The sequence below is a fragment of the Petaurus breviceps genome, unplaced genomic scaffold (assembly GCF_028583685.1).
Source record: "Petaurus breviceps papuanus isolate PSGF00001 unplaced genomic scaffold, PetGlider_PUasm1.0 229, whole genome shotgun sequence".
Lineage (NCBI taxonomy): Eukaryota > Metazoa > Chordata > Mammalia > Diprotodontia > Petauridae > Petaurus > Petaurus breviceps.
In genome coordinates, this window is record NW_027185903.1 from 3047380 (window position 1) to 3058673 (window position 11294).

The window sequence follows — 11294 nt, forward strand, 5'->3', positions numbered from 1 at the left end:
GTGTGTGTGTGTGTGTGTGTGTGTGTGTGTGTGTGTGTGTGTGTGTGTTTATCTCAGAGCCCACTCTGATGACTTGGGTTCCCAGAACAAGCTCACATCTCCCCCTCTCATAGTTTCAGGGGTACCCCTGAGAGACTGAAGGTGACCTCCTAATGCTGTTGGCCTGAATCCTCTTTCTGGTGGGGACTACTCAATATCAATGACTATTTCAGTTAGTACCTCCCATAGATCAGTGATTCCCACTACTAATTAGGACCTTAATTTCATTTGACCAATTAATAACAATTAGTTGTTATACACGGATATTTACTGAGAAAAAGCATAAAACATCACCTGTCTCCCCCTAGTTGGGGGCCCATTCTCCCTATTACCACTTTGGTCCCTGAGTTTCTTACAGTGTTTGTTACAAAGCAGTTGCCCTCACTAAATTCATTTCCACGTTCAGCATAGCAAGTAAATGCAGTAAACAGCATCTCCATTGCTAATTGGGCCCATTGCCGAGCTGGATCTCAAAGGGTTTCCTTATGGCTGTGCTGATAGCAAACTATGGCATGGACTCCCATCCCTGAGCCTTTTGAGATCTTACAAAGTCCAGCCACAACACCCTTCACTTAAGAACAGGAAAGAATAAATAGTCCAAGAAATAATAATAATGATTAATATTGTACTTACTATGTTCTAGGCACTGTACTAAATACTTCACAAATATCTCATTTGATCCTCACAACCCTGGAAGTAGGTGCTATTATCATCCCCATTTTACAGATGAGGAAACTGAGGCTGACAGCTGTTAAGTGGTCAGCACCTTCCATCCTCCCCTAGTAGCAGAGATTGTAGGAATTTGTGACCTTGACTGACAGGTTGGTACTTTTTGAATGCAAACCCAGTTCTGACTCAGCAGCCAGTCAAGAGAACATTTCTTTACCACATTGTTAACCAACCAGAAACAGTCACAGATTACCCATATGTGCTCTGAAGTGGAGATTAAGCCCCCTTCATTGGCCAGTCCTCTGTTATAGGCATATACTGGGCATACCTTGGAGATATTTGCAGATTTGGTTCTAAACCAACACAATAAAGAAAATATCACAATATAGCAAGTCACATGAATTTTTTGGCTTCCCAGTGCATATAAAAGTTATATATATACTATAGTCTATTAAGTGTATAATAGTATTAAGTATTATAAGACAACAATGACGTTTGCTGCATCCATTGACTCTTCCTTTCACTTGAACACTTAGAGACTATTGTAGGGTTTTTAATTGGTCTAATTTCAATATTGTGTCTTGGGGAATAGGGAGGCTTGAAGAAATGGGGAAATATAGGGGGACAGCAGGCCAGTGAAGCAGATGGAACACGCATAACATTGTTCAAGTTCACTCTCTTCTATGGGCATGGTTCATGGTACCCCAAAACAGTTACAATGGTAACATCGGAGATCACTGATCACAGATCACCATAACACATAGAATAATAATAATGACAAGGTTTGAAATACTGTGAGAATTACCAAAATCTGACACAGGGACCTGATATGAGTGCATGACGTTGGAAAAATGTCTCTGATAGTCTTGCTCTATGTAGGGTTGCCACAAACCTTCAGTTTGTAAAAAATGCAGTAACTATGAAGTGCAGTAAAGCCAACCCCAGTAAGAAGAGATATGCCAGTATGCATATATGAATGACATGTGAGTACATCTATATGCAACATATTCATGTATATGCATATACACATGTAACAATGGGGTAATAGCGCAGCTTAGTGAGGAAATTCAGAGATCATCAGAATTGAAACCCAGACACAGTTGTGTGACTATAGACAAATCACAGCCTCTTAAGCACCTCAATTTCCTTTTCTGTAAATTGGAGCTAATATTTGTATTGCTTTACCTGGGTTATTGAGGAAAACCTGAAATTGTTTATTCCCAGCTCTGAGACTTAAGGAAGAGAAAATTTAGATTTTCTATTTTGTTTTGTTTTGTTTTTTGGGACAAGGAAGGTAGAAAATGGCGGAGGAGAAAAAAATAAATGCTTTTCTATTTTCTATTTTGTTTTGTTTTGTTTTTTTGGGACAAGGAAGGTAGAAAATGGTGGGGGGAGAAAAAAATAAATGCTTGTTAATTGAAAAAAAAAAGTAAAGAAAGAGAAAAAGCCTTCCTCTTCCCACCACACCTTCAGTTCCTCAGAGGTCATTTCATTCTTCCCTCCAGATTCTATTCTCTAGGAACTTCTGGACAGTCGAGCTGTTGCCACTAGGCAATGGGGAAGTAAAGAAACCCTAAACTCTCCTCTGTCCTCATTACCTCCCTTCTCTGTCAGTCTCCTTATTACCCTGTAGCAACTCCTTGAGAATGAAGGTGAGATTGCACTGATTTCTTTCAGCCAGGTTTCTGGTTGAAAGTCCTATAAAAATACTGCTTGATTTTCTTTTCTCTAGTCATGCCACACAGGCCCAGAGGACCCTTATTTCAGGCTGAGGTTTTGGGATTATAACTATTGTGTGTGTTCATTGGTACTACACTTAGTAGCTAGAATGTGAAAAAAAAATCTTGTTTCACTTTCTAGCAAAGCTACAACCTCAGCCAACAGCTTGCCAGCACTGAATAATCCAGTGCAGGGATGGGGAACCTGCGGCCTCCAGGCCACATGTGACCCTCTGGTTCCTCAAGTGCAGTTCTTTGAATCCAAAACTTCACAGAACAAATCCCCTTAATAAAAGGATTTGTTCTGTAAAACTTGCACTCGGTCAAAAGGTCCCACCTAAGGACCTAGGAGGCCACATATGGCCTAGGCTTCAGGTTCCCCACCCCTGAGCCAGTGTTTAGCAAAATACCTGGCTTAATTTATATTATAACAATAATAATAATTGCTAACATTTATATAGTGCTTACTATATGCCAGACACTGTTCTAAGCAATTTGCAATTATTATATAATTTGATCCTTACTCTGGGAAGTACGTGCTATTATTATCCATATTTTATAGATGAAGAAACTGAAGCAGACAGGTTAAGTGACTTGCCCAGGGTCACATAGCTAGTAAGTGTCTGGGGCCAGATTTGAACTCAGGAAGATGGGTCTTCCTGACTCCAGATCCAGCTTTATATCCACTGCATCACCTAGCTGCCCCACTCTACTGCTTCAGTAATTAGTTAGAAGTTGACCATTATATCTGTATAGAATAATTTAGATGTGATTATATTTATATAGAAGAGAAGCATATCTTTAGAATAATGAAGATGTCATAGGAGTAAAATATTGAGATTCATATGACCTTATTATAATTATTTTCTTATCAGTCAGAATGGCAAGATACAAAGTCTCCAAACTGAAGAACTAGGAACACTAATCTCTACTCTTATCCCTAACACTAATTCATTTTGTAATTTAAGCAATTCATTAGGCTTTTCATTTTCTCATCTGTAATAATTGCTAGCATTTAGAGAGTGCTTCAAGGTTTGCAAAATACAAATATTATCTCATTTGATCCTCACAGCAATCTTGGGAGGTTGGTGCTATGATTATTCTCATTTTACAGATGAGGAAACTGAGGCAAGCAGTGTTTAAGTGACTTGCCCAGAGTCACACAGAAAGTAAGTCTCTGAGGCTGTGAATTTGAACTCAGGTCTTCCTGACACTGTGCCACCTAGCTGCCTGTAAAGTGGGTCCAACAGTGACAACCTGCCTCAGGTTCTCGGTTACAAGGAAAGGCAAAGAAAGCTAAGTATTTAGCTATGTACACACTAACAAAATCTTAGAGCTGACTCTTACTTCTTATTTCTTTCTCCTTATTCTGCAGCTCACAGCAGCATCAGCAGATCCTTGGAAACAAGTGCCCAAAGACTGTCCAATATCCCGACTCTACCAGACATAACTGAGTGAAACCAGTACTTTGTTTTAAAAGCTTTGGGAATGCCTGCTGTGTTTACAATATTGGATTATGGCTTTTGTCATGGTTCAGGACTAATAAGATTGGTAGGTGATCACCGCTATAGAAATATCATTTAGTATTTTCAGGGTTGATTGTTGCAGGACCCCCAGGAAAACAGGGTCCTGGAGGATTCACAGGGTCCTTCAGGTTGTTGATACAGCAACAGTAGGGAAGGCTTTATCATGAGGCCATACCCACAAGAGCACTACCAGCAAGTCTTGGAAATGACACAATGCTGTCCCATTCCCCATACTGCTTCCAAAGTAAAGCAATAAGCAAAAAGGTAAAAAAAATCCTCTCCTGGACAAGGAGGCTGCTAGTATTCTGAAAAAGCCCAAACCTAAGCCTTAGTACTTACCTCTAGGGGCCCAGCTTGTGTAGATCTGGGACTTTAGTCAAAGCAGATTGGCAAACAATTGTGTCCTCTCCCATTTGGAGTCTGAGGATGGGCAGAGAAAGGAATGCTGAAGCCTTAATTGCTTTTATCAGATGAATAACATTTAGGAACAGCCACTTATTTAAGACGGAAATGCTGTCATTGGAATTTATTGTTAAAGATATTTGACTGAAAGGAATACACTCCAAACGTGTACTGTTAATCTTTTTTTAATGGTTAAAAACAAAAAAAAAACCACTTGTGCATTTTTTGGGGTATTGTTTCAGAGTTTGCTCTATTACACCATTTCCTGGAAAATGTATGTAAAAGGACATACTTTAGCACTTCTGTTTCTGAGGTAATGCATTACTTGCCATGTTACTTTATTAAACTAAATTCTGTTTACTTACTTTGCCTTTTAATCACTTTTAAGTGGGGACTTGGGTGCTAGTCAGTATCTCCATAGAACTAAAAAGTCTGCTTTTTAGAGAAGCTGGTCAGTCTTTCTTGATTTCATTACAGAGGCTACTTTAATTAATTTCATAATATTGAAGTCACTTCATGAGTCTCAGCTTTTCTTTCTTCTCTTTACTGTAACTCAGGGGTTCTTAACCTTTTTTTGTGAAATAGATTCTGTCATAGAATAATGTTTTTAAAGGCATAAAGTACATTGGATTACAAAGGAAATCTCATTGAAATATAATTATCATATTATCAAATATAAAACATATATATATGTGGGTCTTTTTTTGGGGGGGGGATTTATAGTTGGGGTTAAGTGACTTGCTCAAGGTCATGCAGCTAGTCTGAAGCTGGATTTAGACTCAGGGCCTCCTGATTCCAGGGCTGGTACTCTATCTACTTCGGCACATAGTTGCTTATAAAAATTGAGTTTATTGACCTCTGCTCCAACTTCATTTGGAATTGGTAGGATATTGCTATGCTCATTCAGGTCTGTGTATTTAGCCTCATTTTTGGTTTAGACAATTTTCACTTCTTTTCCAAATTCAAATCCCATAAATATTAAGTGGCTACTATGAAAAGGCAGCATTGTGTAGTGCATAGCGAGCTGGCTGTGGAGCTAGGAACACCTGGGTTCAAGTCCTATCTCTACCAGTGGGACCCTGGGCAAGTCACAACCCCTTGGTGCCTGGGACAGTTCTCTACTAATTTGAGTTGAAGAGTAGGTATTGATCTACATTGTTAGAGAGAGTTTCTTCAGTGGGAGTGCTCTTAATCTTTCCAGGGGTGGGGAACCTGTGACCTCAAGGCCACATATGGCCCTCTAGGTCCTCAAGTTCATTTTTGAACTTGAACCCAAACTTCAATCAAAGGGTCTCACTTGAGGACCTACAGGGCCACATGTGCCCTTGAGGCCATGGGTTCCACACCCCTGTTCTATACTCGTTAAATCTCAGCTCTGGTCCCATGAGATACACAGACCCTATTCTCAAGGACTTTACAGTCTAACTTGGGAGAGAGATATACACAAATCATTGTGCAGTAGAAAGTGCTATATGGGGAATGGGGGATGGGGGAGGAAAGGTATCAGATAACCTGAGTTTGAATTCCATTTCCACCACTTGCTACCTGGTGCAAGTATCTGCATCTCTCTGTGCCTTCATTTCCCTTAAAAAAACAACAACACAGGTTTATTTATTTATCTAGCTATCATTCATTCGTTTATTCATCAGCATTCATTTTTTAATGTTGAGCTCCAAATTTTCTCCCTCCCTCCCGTCCCATCAATAAAGCAAGCAGTGTGATACTCCTCATACACAGTGAAGCCATATATGTCCATATTATGCCCCTCCATTTTTCTTATCTGTAAAATGAGAGATTGAGTTAGATCAGCTCTGAGGTCGCTCCTAGTTCTAAATCTAGTATCCTAATGACATTGTAATGTAGAGTGGGACACATGCAAAGGGGGTGGGTAGGGATGGGGTTCCAAATAAAGCTCTTTACAAATTTAAAGGAAGGGAGGGATCCCCTTCAGCTGGAGGCAAGTGGAGAGTGAAAGGAACGAAGGAGGATGGAAGATTCTTCTGTGCCCTGTGTGAAGATTAGTTGAAGGAACCAGAGATGTTTAGACCAGAAAAAAGACTTGTGGAGTGGGAAATGATAGCTGTCTTCAGGTCTTGGAAAGACCATCACCAGAAAAGAAAGCAGATGGAAACGCAAGACTTCAGAGTCAGGAAGACAAGAGTTTGGCTCTAGCCTTGCACACATTATTAGCTGTGTGATCTTGGGTAAGTTTTTTTTAACCTGTATGCCTTAGTTTCTTCAGCCTTAAAAAGAGGGGCTGGCAGTAGCACCTATCTCACAGGGTAGTTATGAGAATCAAATGAGTTAAAATATGTAAAACTCTTTGCAAACCTTAAAAAAACCTATATTATTAGATCATATATTTTTATGTGGTACCGTGTTTCCCCGATAATAAGACACTGTCTTATTAATTTTTTTGGACAGAAAAACACCAGAGGGCTTATTTTCAGGGGAGGGCTTATTTTAATGAACATTGACAGCAATTTTAATAAACAGGTAAATGTGAACAAAAAAATGTGCCTTTATTCAATAAGCAAATCACTGGGGAAGAACAGGATGACGCGCTCACTGCTGCAGCTCTGATTGGATGCAGCTCGGAGCGCGGCATGCGTTTCATCGGGGGATCACCTTCACTACAGTAGCGATCTCAATAGGGCTTATTTTCGGGGGAGGGCTTATTTTAGAGGAATCTTATACAGCAAGGGGAGGGCTTATTTTCGGGATAGGTCTTATTATCGGGGAAACACGGTATGATGTGTTATTATAATAAACTATATATTGTTATATTAACGTGTAATATATTATTGTATATCCTATATATTATATTATATTATAAATGATATAAGAATATAATTAGCCCCAGAAGGCAGAACTGGAATAGAAACTGATTTAGGCTCTACATAAGGAAAAAATTACTAAATAATTAAATCTTATCTAGGACTATTTGCTTTGGGAAGAAATGGGTTCCCACTTTGGAGGGCTTCAAGTAGAGGCTGAAGAGTCACTTGTTGGGGACCTTGTGGAAGGTGTGGCCTCTGAGGTAGGTCCCTCCCAACTTAGAGCTTCTGGGATTCTGAGTAATAGCAACAATTGGCACTAAAGCTAATTTCACATCAATGAGTGGGCAAGGGCCCCCTATGAAACGAGTTTTTTTTTTTTTAAAGCAATTGGGGTTAAGTAACTTGCTCAAGGTTACATGGCCAGGTGTTTCTGGGTGGGTGCTAAGTGTCTGAGCTCGGATTCAATCCCCAGATCATCCCGACACTGGGGCCAGTGCTCTTACTCGCTGTGCTACCTGGCAGCCCCTGAAACGAGTTTTTAAACCAGAACTGCCTATACTTATTATGACAGCTTCCCCATCTCTGGCTCCACAGTTGTGTTTCCCTTCTATTACATTTGGGCACCCCAGAGACATGCCCACTTCAAAGGTCTACCTGCCTTGCCACAGTTGTGAAAAGCCAAATCATAATCGTGTATATATATATATACACATAATGTATATATTTGCCTTTTGGAGGGCAATTGGGGTTAAGTAACTTGCCCAAGGTTACACGGCTAGTATTTTTGTGTGGGTGTTAAGTGTCTCAGGCTAGAACCGAACTCAGGTCCTCCCGACTCTTTACTCACTGCGCCACCTATCATAATCATATTTAAAGAGCAAGCCCCAAGAATGATGATTCAAACCATGAATGCGCTCGTAGCTTTTCAAGCTCTAATCACAGTAAATTTTGAATTCTTCAGTAAAAAGCCTTTCTGGTATAAGCTCCTGCTGAGGACAGTCCTGTAATTTAGACTTCTTGGAAAACATTTTCCCTTAATGAACTCTTGCCTGATTATAGTAACTTATGCTTAAAAAGAGAGGCAACTTGACATAATGGATAGAAGGTTAAGTCTCTTGATCCTCTGACTTAGAAAGCCCTATTCCGTCAGTGCTACATTTAGAGGTGTGACCAGGGACACAAGTCACTTAATATCTCACAGTACCCCCATTCTACTCTCTTTGAATAGCCAAGGGGAGCAATTCCACACTAATAGTTCCCAACATTGTTGTATTCACTGGTCTGGAACAAAACCCCTAAAACTTTAGATGGGAGAACAAAGATACCAATAATTAGCCTTTCAAACAGGCTTTAGAATTCATCAGCCTACACTGACAGAATCTGAAAGCTCTCAACAGGACCATGTTTAAAGATGGTATTATGCCATGGTGCACCAAAGAGATTCCTTATGGTGTCCATGATTACAGACTTGTCAACTTTCCACAGGTTAGTATGGGTAGACAGAAACACTCATGGGAACAAGCTGTCCCCAGGGCTATAGTGTTAACTCTGAGCTTTTTCTCTTGGCAGCAACACTGAGGCATATTCCAAATACTCTCTCATTTGACTAATCACCCATATGAGGCCTTGCTACTGCTCAATGGAATGTGGTCTTGGGCCAGGATTAAGCCTTTTGTCCCTCTGAGAACAGGAGCTATGACCACTGAGTTTTTTTTTTCTATGCTTCTGTTTTTTTATATCACATTAATTACTAAATATATTCCTTTCTCCCTCCCCTGCTGTGCAAGCCTTCCTACATAACAAAGATTTTAAAGGAAAAAATAAATAGTTCAGTAAAAATCAACCAATTCATCGACCAACTTTGACAATGTATACAATATTCCACTCCCATAGTCCCCCACCCTGGCAATGAAGTAAGAAAATGCATTTTCTCAACTCTTCTCTGGGGCCAAGTTTATGTATTATAATTACACTGTATTCAGGCAGGGGTTCTTTCTATATTATAATTAAGTATATTATTTTCCTGTTTCTGTTTCCTTCATTCTATATTTGTTCATATGTGTTGTCTCGTGTTTCTCCTAATTCTTTATATTTATTATTTCTTGTAGCATAACAATATTCCATTATACTCATGTACCATAATTTGTTTAATCTTCCCCACATGGCCCTGTAGTCAAGAAGACTCATCTTTCTGAATTCAGATTGACCTCAAACATTTACTACCTGTGTGTAGGGCAACTCACCTGTTTGCGTCAGTTTCTTCTTCTTCTTTTTTTTTAAGCAATAGGGGTTAAGTAACTTGCTCAAGGTTACACGGCCAGTTATTTCTGGGTGTGGTGCTGAGTATCTGAGACCGGATTTGATCCAGGTCATCCCGACACTAGAGCCGGTGCTCTTACTCGCTGAGCCACCTGGCTGCCCCTACGTCAGTTTCTTCTTTATAAAATAAACTGGAGAAGGAAATGGCAAACCACTCCAGCATTTTTGAAAACAAAGCAAAACCCACCAAGTGGGGCCACAAAGAGTCAGATATAGCTGAAAACAACTCCACAATGACAACTATATTCAGTATGTATCTGCTTTATTTTCAATTCTTAGGTACCACAAAAAGTACTATTAATGTTTTGATATATGTGAGACCTTTCTTAATGTCTTTATCTCCTTAAAGTATACACCTAGAAATGGGATTTCTTAGTCAAAGGGTATAAATGTTTTATTCATTTTTTCTAGCATAATTCTAAATTGCTTTCTAGAAGAAATAAACTTCTTCACAGTTCCACCAATAATGTATAGGCATATCTATCTTCCTGCAGTTCTTCTTACATTTTCCATTTTTTGTTATCTTTTCCATTTGCTAAGAGGGAAGGAAAAACCCCTATCTAGTAATTTCAGGTTGATTAAAGCCCTGTGGCAAAAACATAGTTAATCTCAAAATAGATGTCTCATTATTAGAGTCAGGTGGGTTATACAGTGGATAGAGTACTGGACCTAATGACGGAATAGACCTAAATTCAAATTTGGCCTCACATTCTTACTAGTTGTGTGTCTCGGGCAAGTCACTTAACCTCGCCTGTCTCAGTTTTTTCAACTGTAAAGTGGAGATAATTATAATTTCATTTATATTATGTTATGTTATAATTATAACAACTATTATCCCGGATTAATGCTTACCACGATGCCTGATATATTTAAGAAATGCTTATTTTATTCTTTGTCTTACCTTTCTCTTAGAATGCTCCTCCTGGGCTTCTCAACTGAGTGATTTTTCCTCCTGGAATCACTTTTTTTGGGTCTGTCATGGTCCTCTTTTCTTTGCTCCCTCTTTGCCCAAACATATAATCATATTGACCCATGACATCGCCCCAACACACACACATACACCAAAAGTTCTAAAATTAAATAGACTAAGTCCAACTCCAAAAGACCATTGTTTTCCTCAAGGTCATTATGACCTCCAGCTAGAATTTACTTTTGCCTTTTGTGCCATCTTCCTCATTAGAATATAAGCTTCTGGAGGGCAGTGACTGTCTTTTTTGTTTTCTGGAGTTTTTTTGGATTTGTATCCCCAGCATTTTGCTCCAAGCCTGGCGAATAGTAGGCACTTAATGTTATTAACTTACCGATCAGATCTAGGATCTTATGAATTCAGGCCTCCTGACACTCAGCTCAAGACTTTCAGGCATTTTAAAGCCCCATGGTTTCCATTACAGTTGGTTAAAAGGGAACACCAGGCAATTGAAAAGTTTGGAAGTCACAAAACTTTCCACACCTGCAGCATTTGGGAATTTAAAGTGCATTCACCTAGACAAGCTGCCAGCATAGAGCTCATTTACTTCTGTTGTAATTGAGCTACTGGCCTTTGTTCCTCCCATCCAAAGTCCAAGAAGCCATACTGGGACAGGCTACTGACAAAAATGTCAAATTGCATGCATTAATCTTGTTTAACCAGAAGAGGGAGCACAAGTTCAGGAGATTTTTTTTTTTTTTTTTTAAAGCTGATCCATTAATGAGCAGAAAATGGTGTGTGTTGGGGTGTGGTACAGGGTGAATTTATGACTAGGAGAAATGACTTAGTATAATGCCGGCCACTAGGAACCCCAAGTCCCAGTTAGAAAGAGATACTACTCTACCCAGCATCAAGTTTTGACAATCTGGGAAAC

General features: G+C 39.4%; 1 protein-coding gene across 2 annotated transcripts in view; it reads left to right on the top strand.

Moving 5' to 3' along the window:
* The window catches only part of LDAF1 (lipid droplet assembly factor 1), a 24040-nt gene extending 19322 nt beyond the window's left edge, over window positions 1–4718 (top strand). For both annotated transcript variants that reach the window (XM_069096093.1, XM_069096094.1), the window contains exon 5: window positions 3802–4718. In XM_069096093.1, the coding sequence (XP_068952194.1) occupies window positions 3802–3880 (79 nt within the window). In that variant the 3' untranslated portion in view covers window positions 3881–4718. The remainder of the gene's footprint in view (window positions 1–3801) is intronic.
* Window positions 4719–11294: the final 6576 nt, after the last annotated feature.